A 15,867-nucleotide genomic window follows, 5' to 3' on the forward strand; every position below is an offset into this window, starting at 1 on the left:
TGCCACCTGAAGTGAGTAAAAACCCTGAAAGACATCCTGCCTGTGTGGTCATTCTGCGACTTGTGGTACTACAAACCTACACAGGGCCCTGGGGCTTGCCTCACTCTCAGGAGGCTCCTACATCTAACTGCACATACCATCAGCCCCAGGCGACCCTCAACCTGCAGTGGCGGTCCCTACTGGCCGCAATACTGAGAGTGGCGTCACGATCAAACAAGAAGATTTCCTACCAGTGACGGAGATCCAGCAACGTGGAGTCCCTGAAGGTAATGCACCGACACCGACACTACACCTGCGGGGCTTCACAACAGTGCATACATAATGGAGATTTATCTTCAGATATCGCTGACTGTGGGCTAGTGAGTGCTGTCAATCAACATAGGGAGTGGTTGTAATTTAAATAAGTGAGTGGAACGGTGCGCAATGGTGTACTGAGTACCCTTATTTGAATATTAATAAAAAAAATTGTTTTTAGGAGGCAATGGAGGATGAGACCTAAACAAAAAGAACAAATTATATTGCTGGTCCATCTCCTAATAGACTATGTGGTTAGTTGGAAATGTATAGTTTGGGCGACAGACTCCTTTTAAGGGGCCAACATGTATCACTTAGCCACAATACAAAATGTAGGGGTACGAAGATCACTAGTCACAAATGGGGCTCCGTGCCCCCCATGTGAATAGAGGAGAGGGTGCATGATTCAAAACTGCTCTATTCACGGTCTATTGGAGCGATGAAAACACTAGCACACTGACACTTCATTCACATGGGGGACAAGGGATACATAATATACCCCTTTAAGTAGATACATTGTCTCAGTATCAAAAAAGGACACGCACCATATTGAGTTACATTTTTATAAAGCTGCTAATATGAAATATTGGCAAAGAGAAAAATGTATTAAGACAGTAGAGGAATACACCGACGGCTACATTCTATTCTGTGACATTACACTCTATCAGGGGTTCCATAAGCAAGTCTTTCACTTTTGATGGCAAGAACAGTGCAGCACATAGCACAATTATTGCTGTTAAAAAGACTAGAACCTCAATGGAAACCTTGAGGTCTAAGAAACAAAACAGATCATAAATGTAATAGTAAATATTTAGAATAGAAGCAGAGAAGTAATATAATGGGAATGAATGTGTAGACTAAAAACTAGAGCCATAAGTGAAAACGTCTGGCTAGGACAACCTTTATAAAGCCATTGTGTCAGGCGGGATCGTGTTGTGAGTAGAGATGAGTGAACCCGTTGAAGTTCGGTTCAGCCAGACTTTAGATAAAATTCAGTTCTGCACCCGGACTTGACCTGAACCCCAGTGGAAGTCACTGATTGGGCAGTTCAGGTATCCACCCACATACAGCCAGCCATAGACAGAGCACTTGTGGGGGAGGGAAAGTTTTTTAATTTTTTTTGTACACCCTATATCTGATAACGCTGACTTTACCCCCAGTGCGAAGCATTCAAACACTGCAAACTGGGCCGAGCACCGAGGGTAATCAAGCACAGCGATGCTCGCTCAAGTGGTTTACATACGTAAAGCACCTGAACTCCGAATTCGAACATTGATTTTTTTGTAAAGTCCGTGTTCTGTACAAAACCGAACTTTACTGTATGGATCCGGTCATCTCTACTTGTGAGTCAACAAGTCTCCGCAATAGTGCATTGTACCTAAAATATGTGACATGACTGTTACATGTGGTCTGCTTACAGGATGCCTTCACCATCACTTCTCCTACTGGCTTTAATGACCACTAGTATGATATGCAATCAATATGAAAAATGTTGTATATTATGCATTAGAAAAAGTCACGTCTTACCTTCCAGAGGATTAAAACTAACAGTAAGAGAAGCAGAATGCCAGCAAGCACCGCAATAAGGATGATCCACCAGGGAATGCCACCATGAACCACAACATCCAGGTCTGAATACAGCATCATAGAAATCTGCAAACGTGACCGCAATCAGTAACGTTTCCCAAAAAAGAAAATTAATTAACCCTCCTGTACATGTACAATATATGTTGGTAATTTGATTATTTTGATTCATTTTTTATGTTAGCAAATATACCAATAGTATGTTCTATACAGACTACAAAATAGGGATTACTGAAGATATGAGTTGGTGGTACCTGTGTTGTAGCATCTCTTAGCACCAGGTTCTTAATACTTGACTTGACAGTAATGTTCGCCCTGATTACGACTTCTATATTACTACCAGATGGATAATCCTATAGATAAAACAAGAGTATATATAAAATAAGGGCTGAAATCTGTAACAAAAAAGGTAAGAATATAATAATAGATAAAGTCACCTCTAAAAAGCTGCTATTCCAAAGCCGACCATGAACATTGAGAACCACTTGCTGGTCAAAACTGTACAGTGGACATTGAAATACCACACAATGTGCAGATCCTCGTGCACAGTCCTGAAAAAAAAAAAAAAAGAGTATATCAGACATACCATAGTGTGTATACTGTGTTATAGCAGCATTTTTTTAGTATGGAAAAGTGGACTAGTTCAGCAAGTATGCACAACGCATTGACACTACTGCAGGGGCACCCACTCCTCCGATACTGAGTAGGCCATGCTGGATATTCCGCAGGAGCTCCCAGAAATCCGCAGCACAACTTTGTCTGAGTTGTGCTGTGTTTTTGGTACAGAGGTCCTGCGGATATGCTGCAGGCATTCTGCATTGAGGATACAGTACCATGGCTTGGCCACTGCATCCTCAATGCAGAACAAGTGCTGGAGTGATCGGTGAGTTCATACTTACCTGTATTGCACAGCAACTTGGTTTCCGGCCGGCTCCTGATCAAGCTCCAGCTGTCAGATGCCCGGAGCTCGGGCGGTCACATGATTTCAGCTCGTGCAGGCCCCGCCCATCCCTTGCAGCCCGCACCTGGCTTCGTCCCGCTCTTCTACACTGAAGGAAGAGTCTCCGGTGTCTTCAATCAAGGCAGGTAAGTATAAAAATCCGCGCGGAACAATCCGCATGAATAATTGACATGCAGTTACATACGGCTGCAGGATATCCGCAGCATTTTTCCGCAGGCGCAAAAACCGCAGCATTAATACAGCACTCCCTAAATCCCATAGGATAACACGGGGAGTGTCTGTCCTTGCGTAAACCTGCGGATTTGTTTGGAAAAGCCAAAAAAATCTGCAGGTTTTCTGCGGCAAAATCCGCAGGTATTTTCTCCCGTGGGCACAGGGCCTAACAATCCTATCCGTTGTTGTAGATTTCAGCTTTCAGCAGAATCATTCATCATTCAGACCTTGTTGGGAAACGAAAAAAAGTGTTACTTGGGACATAGAGCAGCCATTATCTGCTTCATCAGCATGGGGGATGACAGGAGGAGACCTGAACCCAGCAAACCAGAGAGGTCACATAGTAAAGTCTAGAGAGGAACTAAACATATATCAAACTACTGTTTAGCAATAAAATAGTTAATATCCTTTCAACAAATTTTATAAATCAAAACTAAAATCAACTATAAGGCCATGTGCCCACGGGAGAAAAATAGACTTCTCTTCACTTATGAGCCTCTTCACCTTTCCTCCATGCCTCCTGAACTCCCCAACAGCTCAAATCCATCTTGTTTAAAGCATGACGGACTGATACTACAGTGAAGTATCAGGCTACAGCTTCTATTCTATGGAGAGGGGAGGGGAAGAGAAGGAAGATGACACAGAAAAACAGATGTGTGCTGCAACTTCTCTAGAAAGTTACATAGTTACATAGTTACTTAGGTTGAAAAAAGACCTAGGTCCATTTAGTTCAACCTTCCTCCACCAGTTCTACATTTAGTAGTAATTTATCGAATTCCAGAGCTGGAGTCACGACTACACTGCTCAGATCTACTGTATATTATCCTCCATGCTTCTGTCTGTGTGTTACAGAGTAAGAAAAGCAGGGATACAACTGTCTGTATTCTGTGTATGGGGACATCATAACAGCTAATCCACACCCACTAGCTCAGAGACGATTGAAACTTAAATAGAGGATGGAGAGAGAAAAGCTGGTTAAAAATACATAATACAAGTTCTTTAACAGCCAGAAATAGTGTAATTCTTCATGCACACACACACAAGTTTCCTGAAATGACAAGTATACTATTACACAGTGCCTTCTATTTTCTACCATAGGCAATGTAGCATAAGCCTGCAGATGCTGTGCACGCCAACAGCAATAAGTATCTTATAAATGTTTCTGTTCAAGGTACTAAGTACAATAGCTGTGACACTTTAAAGAGGTTATCCAATAAATGAACGTGTTCAATTAATTTTTCCTTAGGCTGGGTTCACATGGCCTGTAGTCATCCGTGTTCACGGATCTGTTAGAGATCTGTTTGCAAAATACTTGTGCAAATACAACTTTTTTGTCCATTGTTAAATAATGTATGTCAGCCAGATCCATTTTTAACTTGTATAGTCTGTGGACAACGGATCCATTAACGGATTTGTATTTATCATTCATTTGTAATGAACCTGTTAAGAAAACAACGGATCCGTTACAAATGCAAGTACAACGGATAGCTAAATAGCAATCCATTAACGTATCCGTTATCCATAGACTTCCATGTTAAAAAAAAGGATCTGCAAGAAAACAGTTTCCCAATGGATCTGTTCTAACGGATGACTACAGGACATGTGAACATAGCCTTACATTGTAGAGTTTTATTTTCATTTTAGCTGGCTTTGATTGGCATCTCTGATGTTCCTTCAGAACGTGTTTGCAGATGTGCATCCTGAGGGGCTTTCACTATCAGACCTTAGGGCTACCTAGATTTTCTCCCATTTTTAAGATTTTATTAAAATCTTGAGTGGAAATATATGAGTGGATCTTAAACTAGTATTTAAATCTCATGTTGTTCAGAAGATTATTATATGTCCTCACATGTGTGCAGAAACACAGATTGCTGTACCCTTCACTATATCATCAGAGCAGACCTCAGCTCTGACAAAATATGAAAAAGCTGCAAACGATTAGCGGCCTATAATTTGCTGAAGCAGTCACATGACATAATGATATGAAATGACCGCTGGAGACAAAGCACCAGCATTGCAGGAACGGCCCTGATACAGGAGATGTATACTGTATATGTTTTGTTTATTATTTCTTGTAGGACACTTTAGCAGTTAGGATGGGATTGTCCAGAAGTGGACATCCCGTGTAAAATCCACCCTGTATTTGTATGATTTACATGTCTGAAAATATCATGCTAATAGTTACCAAAACAACATCCTTCTTCTTAGTTGGATACGTTAGTGACCATCGGCTTGCAGAACGCTGACTGGCAATTGGTACCAAAGAACTTGAATCCGATCTCACTGTATCCTAGAGAATGAAAAGAGGTTAAAGTGGATGACGTGCAGTAGCCTCAGTATGGAGTATAATCACATAGAGAAGGTACTTACAAGTCTGAGGGGGTTGACCGCACTAATGGGGCTACACTCCATACTACGTCCAGACTGCTCCTTCTCCTTTAATTGAATCTTCATTGGGTATAGCAGCCATTTTCCATTGGCCATTTCATGTGGCCACATAAGATTTAGGTATGCAGACCCCAGGGTACGTAAAGACTTTCCTCTGTTTGAGACCTAAAGAACAGTAAAAACTTGTGAGCAAATACTTCCTTGCACTGATTTTATATGCAGAAAAATTTTTGTTGTAGCCATGAGTAGATCAGAGCTATATGTCTTTACAACATCTCTCTACATCTGCAGCTCTCATCTCAAGACACTGATCTCTGCTGTACTAGTCCTCCCCTCCCACTGTCTGCAGTGAGATGAAAGCTGCAAGAGGTGTTTGTAATGGGACATAGCTCTGCTGTATTCTACACAGTATGTGTAGAGATCAAGGAGTAGAGTTGGGCTGTGTATCATTACATATCTCACACAGAAAAAGCCAGTTCTAAGTTTCTCTGGGCCCTTGTTCTTTTTCCCCTGTGCATGACACCAACTGCTTATAACTGGTCAATGTCATTCAGGGGAAAAAGTCAACACCCCCAGAAAATTACACCTCGTAATGCCCCCTTGGACTAAGCAAATATTCAAATGTAATCTTTATAGAGATGAGAAAGTAAAAAATAAACTTACATTTTATTCAGCTCTGCAACCGCTATTCTATGATAGGCCAGTTCACCATGCTAAAACTAGTGAAATGTTCTATTACTTTATCTCAGTTTCATTGTTCTGATACTTTGTCGGAAGCGACCATTTGAGATGGTTCTAAGAAAAACAATTTTTTAGCGGCAAGAACAGCTCTCTGACAATTATAGTCTAGTGTTTTCCATAGTCCTAAACACCCCTTGTATTCTCCCAGAACTAGCAATATATGAAAAAAATAAAAAAAATTAAAGTGAACTGTCTTATTAAGGTACACGCATGTACTGTAGCTTTTTTAGAGTGGTAGCCCAAACAATTCACCATTAATGGCATTATTCAGGATTGCAAAAACATGGCTGCTTTCTTCTAGAAACAGCAGCAAAACTGTTTATGAGTTGGGTCTAATATTGCAGCTTGGTTTCATTGAAATGAATGGGACTGGGCTGCAATGCCACTAACAGCCTGTGGATAGAAGGGGCAGCGCACTCCACACTGAAAATATGCATCTAATCTACAACTTGTGGACATTACCTGAAGAGGTTATAGGTATTGTTCATTACGGACATAGGAGAATGGCGAATATAAGACTATATGTAACACAAGAGTAAATAAACTTACGGTAACTTCAACATCTACCGGACTGCCCACATCCTCCTCATTCTTCATTACAGACTCGCCCTTTACCTCTCCACTATAATACAGTCTATTAGGTGTGGCCTCCCTATAACCGAAAACAGCAAAATGTCTCTCAATATTACATGAGCTTTGTGGCAAACAATATTGCTCTTTATCTATATAATGATATTAAATAATTGATGCATGTCCCAGTAATAGGATTGGTTACTTACCCAGAGACAGAAAGGGGAAGCTCAATAATCACTTTGGCTTTGGCAAACACAGAAGTCAGGTTTTTCTGTTCACTTATCCTGCAAGACACAAGTATATGAATGCTAAAATACTCAAACAACCCAAAACAGGACCACTGGTCCAATAAATTCTGGTTATTTAGCATGGTCTTGGAGTTGGAGACTTTGTAAAAACCAAATCTGGTAATCCACGAAAACCATCATTTGTGGTATCACATTCAAATAATGGTAAGATGCATGTATGCACGAGACTTCTTACCTCCACTACTAGGACCTCCACTGATCACCAGAACTCTGTCTGAATGCAAACGTTTTATAAGTGACGTCCAATATACACAGAGATAGGCAATGGAGAAAATGGAGACAATAATGTCTCCATCTTCTCCTCACCTATGATCAGATTCTAGCATGCGAGAGAATAGGAGCACAGTAGAATGACACTCGGATCACGCTCGAAGCAGAGTTTGAGCCAAGTGTCATCAGCATATCGCATCCGGTTTTCTCGCATGAGGGAATCATTGGATGCCATACGCTTGTTTGACCCCACCCTGAAGGAAATAATGAAATGGTCATGTGTTCAACTCTAGTGTTCATGGATTGCGGATATGCACAATGGCCATATAGGGGACATTTTAGTGCAATGAAGTCTATACCCCAATTTATCTCTTCAATATGAGTGGATCTTAAACTAGTATTTAAATCTCTTGCTGTTCAGAAGACGCATTATTATATGCTGAGGCATGGCATCCCATTTTTCAGCAAAGGGCGGCCCTCAGGTCATTGACGTTCTGGGGTCCAGAGGTACAAGTCTCTACATGGCGACTCAGCTAATCCCATAGGTTTTCTGTGGGATTCAGTTCTGAAGAGAGTGCAAGGACTCTATTTGAGGTACCCCAGTCTCCAGCAGCCATTCCCTAATGATGCGACCTCGATGAGCTGGAGTATTGTCGTCCATGAAGATGATATTAGGCCTGTGTTGTTCACGCAGAGGCATAATGAATGGGTTGATGATGTTAATCAAATAGTAAGGGCTTGTCACTGTAGTATTCACAAAGTGTAGGGCAGTTCTGTATTGACTACACACACCTGCCCACACTGTAACATGACCAACACCAAAGGCTTGACTGGTGACAACAGTGGCTCATGCATAGTGCTCTTATTGATGTCTTCAATATCATTGGCGGCCATCATCTCTGCTGTGTGTGTGTCAACTTTCATTAGTGAACAGCACTGAGGCCCAACAGGTCCCTCGTGCAGCGCAGATGACGCCTGTGCCTGGTGGTCTGACATGACACTTGGATGTCTCTCATATCCCTTAATGGGACTCTATCAGTAGGTTTCTACAATGTAATCTAAAACCAGCATGCTACAAGAGTTAAAACAGAGAATTCAGCCCTCCATTTCTTATCTCAAAGTCTTTTTTTCTTTATCTGCAATGTTAGTTTAAGCCTCTAATCTTTATCATTAGTGGGTCTCTGCAGCACATGAGATGTAGTCTGACTCTGCCCCCCTTCTGTGATTAGCAGCTTCTATTCATGGAAATGTACATTGAAAGCCTGGCGTGGGTGGTAGCAGCTCTACCAGCAGTGCTACATGCAAAATCTAACATTTTTCACTGTGTCAGAATGGCTGCTTACATTAATCTAAATGATACATAATTGGATTCAGGATGCTGCTCTCAGATGAGGTAGCAAAAATCTGCTAACAGATTCCATTTAAGTGTGCATGGAGTGATGTGACATTAATGATCCAGTTCCAAAAGGCATTGTTTACAATTTAGTGGTCATCAGTGTGTGATGTGACCAAAGGATGTCCACTTTTATGGTTTTCTATGACATTTTCAGTCTCTCTGTATCTCTGTTGGAACTTGCTGATGACACTCTATGATACTCTAAGCTCAGTGGCCTTTTCAGTCTGAAAACATCCTGTTTGAAGCCTCAATATATAGTAGCCATAATAATAATAATAATAAAAAAAATATTAGCAAATACCTCCAATAAGAAATGTAGTGCAGTTCACCTGATATAGCCATGTCTCTTATCTCATGTGCAAGGCATTGCAGCTTAGGTATCCATAGTTATGTCCAAGCATATAGTAACAGTTAGTTAGTTGCTCGTTGTCTTAACCATGGATACCTAAGTTGCAATGCCCTGCACATGAGGTAAGATACATGGCTATATCAGGAGAACTATACTACATTTCTAATTGGAAGTATTTGTTTATGTTATTACACCTACTACATATTGGGATAGGATCTTGGCAAATACCAAGGAATACCCCTTTAAGCTTCTTCTTAGAAAATACCAAGTTGTGCAAAATGTACTGAAACCCTGAACGGTTGGACATGTACAATCAAAAGTTTAGAGATGGTCACATTAAGTTCACCTGGAAAGGCTAGAATGCATTTTAGGATCATCCTTAAATTTCACTCAAAAGCCAAATATCGCTAACGTTTCGTGAGTAGTGTATATGTGAACATTGATTCTAGTATTGTAAGTGAGGTATTGACTATTTACCATTGCGTTTGGTTTGGTTAAGCCTTTATCTCACCTTTTCTATATATAATTTGGTATTGGTGGGTGATCACTTTACAGCTTTATAGGTACAGAGAGGGAGAGTATACGTTGAGCAGGGGAGGCATAATGTCCGTCCGTTATTTTTGGGGCGCCATCCTCTGAGGTAAGGCAGTATCAGACCTTAGGGCTACCTAGATTTTCTCCCATTTTTAAGATTTTTCTACTATCCGATATATAAGCCACACATGTGTATTGGTGCACACTGTATTATACCAAACACATTTACTTTGTGTGTATATGTTGTCTGGGTTTTAATCAAAATTAGCTTTTATCTATATTGAAGGGATATTTTGGATACTAGTAAGCACATTGAGTAACTTCCCTTGCATATTCTACTATATGTTAATCTATATACAAAACTCCAACCAGAAAAAGTTGAATTGATGCAGGCACCTTAATCAAAATCTAAGGCTATGTGCACATGTTGAGTATTTCTTGATATTTTTTTACCTCAGTATTTGTAAGCCAAAACCAGAAGTGGGACAATTAAAAGAAAAGTATAATAGAAACATGTGCACCACTTCTACATTTATAACCCCCTCCTGGTTTTGGCTATAAGGGGATGCACAAATGTCTGCAAGGAAACACCGCCATCTGCTGGCCAAAGGTAATAAGAAGCAGATATGAGCTAAAAGTGCTTGGTGAGTGTTTCATGAAGGGAAGGGCTTAGAAAATACACCAAGTCACGTGACAGTTGTATCGCAGCGGCTAAATATAAAAATTCTAGTCGCCAAGAGGAGAGTTGTTTCTGCCAGTATCCTATTCCAGGAAGGTCATAAGGCAGTGAAGTGGGCTGACAGCCCCATCATCACAAAAAGGTCCTAGAGCGGTCAGATCCCAGAGAGGGCCTGAGCTGAGCGAAAGATCCTTGACCCAAACAGAAAGGTAGGACAGTGACTCTAGCTGAGATGAAGATTCGTGACCTGAGCAGAAAAGGAGAACAAGATTGGTGGCCTGAACTGAGAGGAAGATTCGTCACATAAGCTAAGTAGGAGACCCTGACCTGTGTCCGTGATTAGTACCAGTAGAACCACAGGATCAGTGCCAGTAAAAACCTGTGTTCAGCACCAGTAACAGCCTGTGATCAAGCCAGTGGAATCCCGTCACCTGCGCCAGTAAACGTATCTGAGGAACACCAGGCTATGCTGGTCAAGGTCCAGAGCCCCAATTTCATGGTCAAGCTATAGACTATGCTTGTCAACATCCATAGCAAAGCTGTTGCTTCCTGTGCAAGAGATGCAGTTTTGAGTGTGGACTTAGGCCGCGCTTCAGAACAAAAATTCAGCTAGCCAATACAGTTTTGGAATTACGGCCTAACGAGCAGCGTCTCCGACCCCGCTAGGCCCTGTACACTGTATAGTATTGTTAGATAAGAAGACAACAGTAACAAACAGAGTGACACTGACGTTTTAGTGCTAGAGGAATTCAGAGTACGATAACGCCAACAGTGACCGTAAAGCTTTACAAGCTACGATATATCTAACGAGATGTCGGCGGGGTCATGTTGTAAGTGACGCACATCCGGCATCATTAGTGATATCGTAGCGTGTGACAGCTATGAACGAGCAGAAATACTCACCTTCTCGTTCATCGCTGACACGTCGCTCATTTTCTAAAAATCTCACGTCCTGTTGTTCATCGTACCCGGGGCAGCACACATGACATTGACACCCCGGGAATGATGAACTGCAGCTTACCTGCGGCCGCTGGCAATGCTGAAGGAAGAAGGTGGGCGGGATGTTTATGTTCCGCTCATCTCCGCCCCTCGGCTTCTATTGGCCGGCCGCTGTGTGACGTCGCTGTGACACCGAACGTCCCTCCCCCTTCAGGAAGTGGATGTTTGCCGCCCACAGCGAGGTCGTTTGGAAGGTAAGTACGTGTGACAGGGGGTTACAACATTGTGCGACACGAGCAACTAATTGCCCGTGTCGCACAAACTATGGGGGCGGGTGCGATCGCAAATGCGATTGCACAATAAATTGTAACGTGTAAAGCAGGCTTTAGTAATAAGAGTAAAACGGGCTTTACACACTGCGATATCGGTCCCGATATCGCTAGTGTGGGTACCCGCCCCCATCTGTTGCGCGACACGGGCAAATCGCTGCCCGTGGCGAACAACATCGCCCAGACCCGTCACACGTACTTACCTGCCCGGCGACGTCGCTGTGACCGGCGAACCGCTTCCTTTCTAAGGGGGCGGTCCGTGCGGCGTCACAGCGACGTCACTGAGCGGCCGCCCAATAGAAGCGGAGGGGCGGAGATGAGCGGGACGTAACATCCCGCCCACCTCCTGCCTTCCGCATTGTGGCCGGAGGCAGGTAAGGAGAGCTTCCGCGTTCCTGCGGTGTCACACGGAGCGATGTGTGCTGCCGCAGGAACGAGGAACAACCTCGTTACTGCTGCAGTAACGATTTTTGAGAATGGATCCCCATGTCACCGATGAGCGATTTTGCACGTTTTTGCAACGATGCAAAATCGCTCATCGGTGTCAAACGCAACGGCATCGCTAATGCGGCCGGATGTGCGTCACCAAATCCGTGACCCCAACGAGTTCGCATTAGCGATGTCGTAGCGTGTAAAGCCCCCTTTATACCGTGTAAATACTGTGATTGTGTTCCAGCTATCTGTGTTGCTGATTTATCCTATGTGAAGTACTAGAATCTATCACTGTTATTTGTGGCATAGTGGCATATTGTTATCTCTCATAATCCTTAATTTGTTTAACAAGATTCTAGGATATATAAAAAGAGAGATTAGATCCCAGGATCCAAACGCATTGTTACCCCTCTATAAATCACTTGTAAAGGTGGCTTTACACACTGCAACATCGCAAACGACATCGCTGTAACGTCACCGGTTTTGTGACGTAATAGCGACCTCCCCAGCAACATTGCAGTGTGTGAAACACATCAGCGACCTGGCCCCTGCTGTGAAGTTGCTGATCGCTACAAATCGTTCAGGACCATTCTTTGGTCCTTTGTTTCCCGCTGTGCAGCAAAGTCTCAGTGTGTAAAGGGGACTTAAAACACTGGAAAGGAGTGATGTGTCACAATATCTGTCAATCACTATTCTCTGTCAGTCGGTCTCTCCCTCTCGGTCTCTATTCTCTCTCTGTCGGTCCGTCACTATCTCTGTCCCTCTCTCACAGTCTGTCGGTCATTTTCCCCTCCTCTCTCATACTCACCGATCCCTGATCCCCGGCACGGCACTGCACGGCATTCACACTGCTGCGGCGGCTTTTACTATTTTGAAAAAGCCGTCCGCTCATTAAACAATTTCGTATTCCCTACTTTCCCCGCCCACAAGCGCCTATGATTGGTTGGGGTGAGACACGCCCCCACGCTGAGTGACAGGTATCTCACTGCACCCAATCACAGCAGCCAGTGGGCGGGTCTATACTGTGCAGTGAAATAAATAATTAAATAATTAAAAAAAACGGCGTGCGGTCCCCCCCAATTTTAATACCAGCCAGATAAAGCCATACGGCTGAAGGCTGGTATTCTCAGGATAGGGAGCCCCACGTTATGGGGAGCCCCCCAGCCTAACAATATCAGTCAGCAGCCGCCCAGAATTGCCACATACATTAGATGCGACAGTTCTGGGAATGTAACCCGGCTCTTCCCGATTTGCCCTGGTGCGTTGACAAATCGGGGTAATAAGGAGTTATTGGCAGCCCATAGCTGCCAATAAGTCCTAGATTAATAATGGCAGGCATCTCCCCGAGATACCTTCCATGATTAATCTGTAAATTACAGTAAATAAAACACACACACCCGAAAAAATCCTTTATTAGAAATAAAAAACACAAACACATTCCCTCATCACCAATTTAATAAGCCCCAAAAAGCCCTCCTTGTCCGGTGTAATCCACGGACCTCCAGCGTCGCATCCAGCTCTGCTGCATGCAGGTGACCGGAGCTGCTGAAGACACCGCCGCTCCTGTCACCTCCACGCAGCAACTGAAGACAGCCGCGCAATCAGCTGAGCTGTCACTGAAGTTACCTGGATCCAGCGGTGGATGCAGCGGTGGCCGCGGGTAACCTCAGTGACAGCTCAGCTGATCGCGCTACTCACCGCCGCTCCGGTCAGCTCCATGCAGCAACTGAGGTGAGTAGCGCGATCAGCTGAGCTGTCACTGAGGTTGTCACCAGCTGTCACCTCCATGCAGATGAGCTGGAAGCGACGCTGGACCATCCTGGATTACGCCGGACAAGGAGGGCTTTTTGGGGCTGATTAAATTGGTGATGAGGGAATGTGTTTGTGTTTTTTATTTCTAATAAAGGATTTTTCAGTTGTGTGTGTTTATTTACTGTAATTTACAGGTTAATCATGGAAGGAATCTCGGGGAGACGTCTGACATGATTAATCTAGGATTTAGTGGCAGCTATGGGCTGCCATTAACTCCTTATTACCGGGAAGAGCCGAGTACAGTCCCAGAACTGTCACATATAATGTATGCGGCAATTCTGGGCGGCTGCTGACTGATATTGTTAGGCTGGGGGGCTCCCCATAACGTGGAGCTCCCCATCCTGAGAATACCAGCCTTCAGCCGTATGGCTGTATCTGGCTGGTATTAAAATTGGGGGGGACCGCACGCCGTTTTTTTTTAATTATTTAATTATTTATTTCACTGCACAGTATAGACACGCCCACCGGCTGCTGTGATTGGGTGCAGTGAGACACCTGTCACTCAGCGTGGGGGCGTGTCTCACTGCAACCAATCATAGGCGCCTGTGGGCGGGGAAAGTAGGGAATACGAAATTGTTTAATGAGCGGCCGGCTTTTTCAAAATAGTAAAAGCCGCCGCAGCAGTGTGAATGCCGTGCAGCGCCGCGCCGGGGATCGGGGAACGGTGAGTATGAGAGAGGGGGGGAAACTGATTGACAGACTGTGAGAGAGGGACAGAGATAGTGACGGACCGACAGAGAGAGAATAGAGACCGAGAGGGAGAGACCGACTGACAGAGAATAGTGATTGACAGATATTGTGACACATCACTCGTTTCCAGTGTTTGACTAGCTAGGTAGTTCTGCAGGTCCGGATCGCTGTTGCGTCGTTGGCCAGGTTTGCCTGTTTGACAGCTCACCAGAGACTCACCAGAGACTTTGTAGCGATCCCGGCCAGGTTGGAATCGCTGGTGGGATCGCTGAAAGTCTCAGTGTGTAAAGGGGCCTTAAGACCACATCTGGAATATGGGATCCAGTTTTGGGCTCCGCATTTTAAGAAGGACATTCAGAAGTTAGAATCAGTTCAAAGGCAGGCAACTAGGCTACTACAAGGGATGGAAGGCCTCCCATATGATGACAGGTTGAAAAAGTTAGATATGTTTAGCTTAAAAAAAAAGACGTCTCAGAGGAGATCTCATTTATATATATAAATACATGTGTGGTCAATATAAAGGACTGGTACATGACTTATTTCTTCCAAAGACAATACTAAGGACCAGGGGGCATTCACTGCGAGTGGAAGAAAAGAGATTCCGGCAGCTAAATTGGAAAGGGTTCTTTACAGTTAGAGCAGTCAGACTGTGGAATGCCCTACCACAAGAGGTAGTAATGGCAGATACTATAACAGCTTTTAAAAAAAGGCTGGATGATTTCCTCAGTACACACAACATTGTTGGTTATAAGTGACTTAGGGACAAAATGTAGAATTGGTGGAGGAAGGTTGAACTAGATGGACTTAGGTCTTTTTTTCAACCTAAGTAACTATGTAACTATGTATAAAGTTAATAAAACTGATGTTTATTCAGTTACCACTGACTCATTCTTTGCACCGTTGCATCTGATCACCCGCTTTACATGGCTTGGAATAACGCTCTGAAGATATCTAGGTAGTTAAGCGCTGCTCTGTGCTTAGAGATACAGTTAGGTCCAGAAATATTTGGACAGTGACACAAGTTTTGTTATTTTAGCTGTTTACAAAAACATGTTCAGAAATACAATTATATATATAATATGGGCTGAAAGTGCACACTCCCAGCTGCAATATGAGAGTTTTCACATCCAAATCGGAGAAAGGGTTTAGGAATCATAGCTCTGTAATGCATAGCCTCCTCTTTTTCAAGGGACCAAAAGTAATTGGACAAGGGACTCTAAGGGCTGCAATTAACTCTGAAGGCGTCTCCCTCGTTAACCTGTAATCAATGAAATAGTTAAAAGGTCTGGGGTTGATTACAGGTGTGTGGTTTTGCATTTGGAAGCTGTTGCTGTGACCAGACAACATGCGGTCTAAGGAACTCTCAATTGAGGTGAAGCAGAACATCCTGAGGCTGAAAAAAAAGAAAAAATCCATCAGAGAGATAGCAGACATG

At 43.4% G+C, this 15,867-nt stretch overlaps 1 protein-coding gene across 4 annotated transcripts in view; it reads right to left on the reverse strand.

Moving 5' to 3' along the window:
* The window catches only part of ITGA7 (integrin subunit alpha 7), a 229,684-nt gene that overhangs the window by 13,703 nt on the left and 200,114 nt on the right, over positions 1-15,867 (reverse strand). For all 4 annotated transcript variants that reach the window (XM_075336951.1, XM_075336949.1, XM_075336948.1 and 1 more), the window contains 7 exons: positions 6,961-7,038; positions 6,731-6,833; positions 5,423-5,605; positions 5,238-5,342; positions 2,316-2,429; positions 2,133-2,231; positions 1,822-1,947 (listed from right to left, as the gene is read on the reverse strand). In XM_075336951.1, the coding sequence (XP_075193066.1) occupies positions 1,822-1,947; positions 2,133-2,231; positions 2,316-2,429; positions 5,238-5,342; positions 5,423-5,605; positions 6,731-6,833; positions 6,961-7,038 (808 nt within the window). The remainder of the gene's footprint in view (positions 1-1,821; positions 1,948-2,132; positions 2,232-2,315; positions 2,430-5,237; positions 5,343-5,422; positions 5,606-6,730; positions 6,834-6,960; positions 7,039-15,867) is intronic.

The sequence above is a fragment of the Anomaloglossus baeobatrachus genome, chromosome 2 (assembly GCF_048569485.1).
Source record: "Anomaloglossus baeobatrachus isolate aAnoBae1 chromosome 2, aAnoBae1.hap1, whole genome shotgun sequence".
In the NCBI taxonomy this organism is placed as follows: Eukaryota; Metazoa; Chordata; class Amphibia; order Anura; family Aromobatidae; genus Anomaloglossus; species Anomaloglossus baeobatrachus.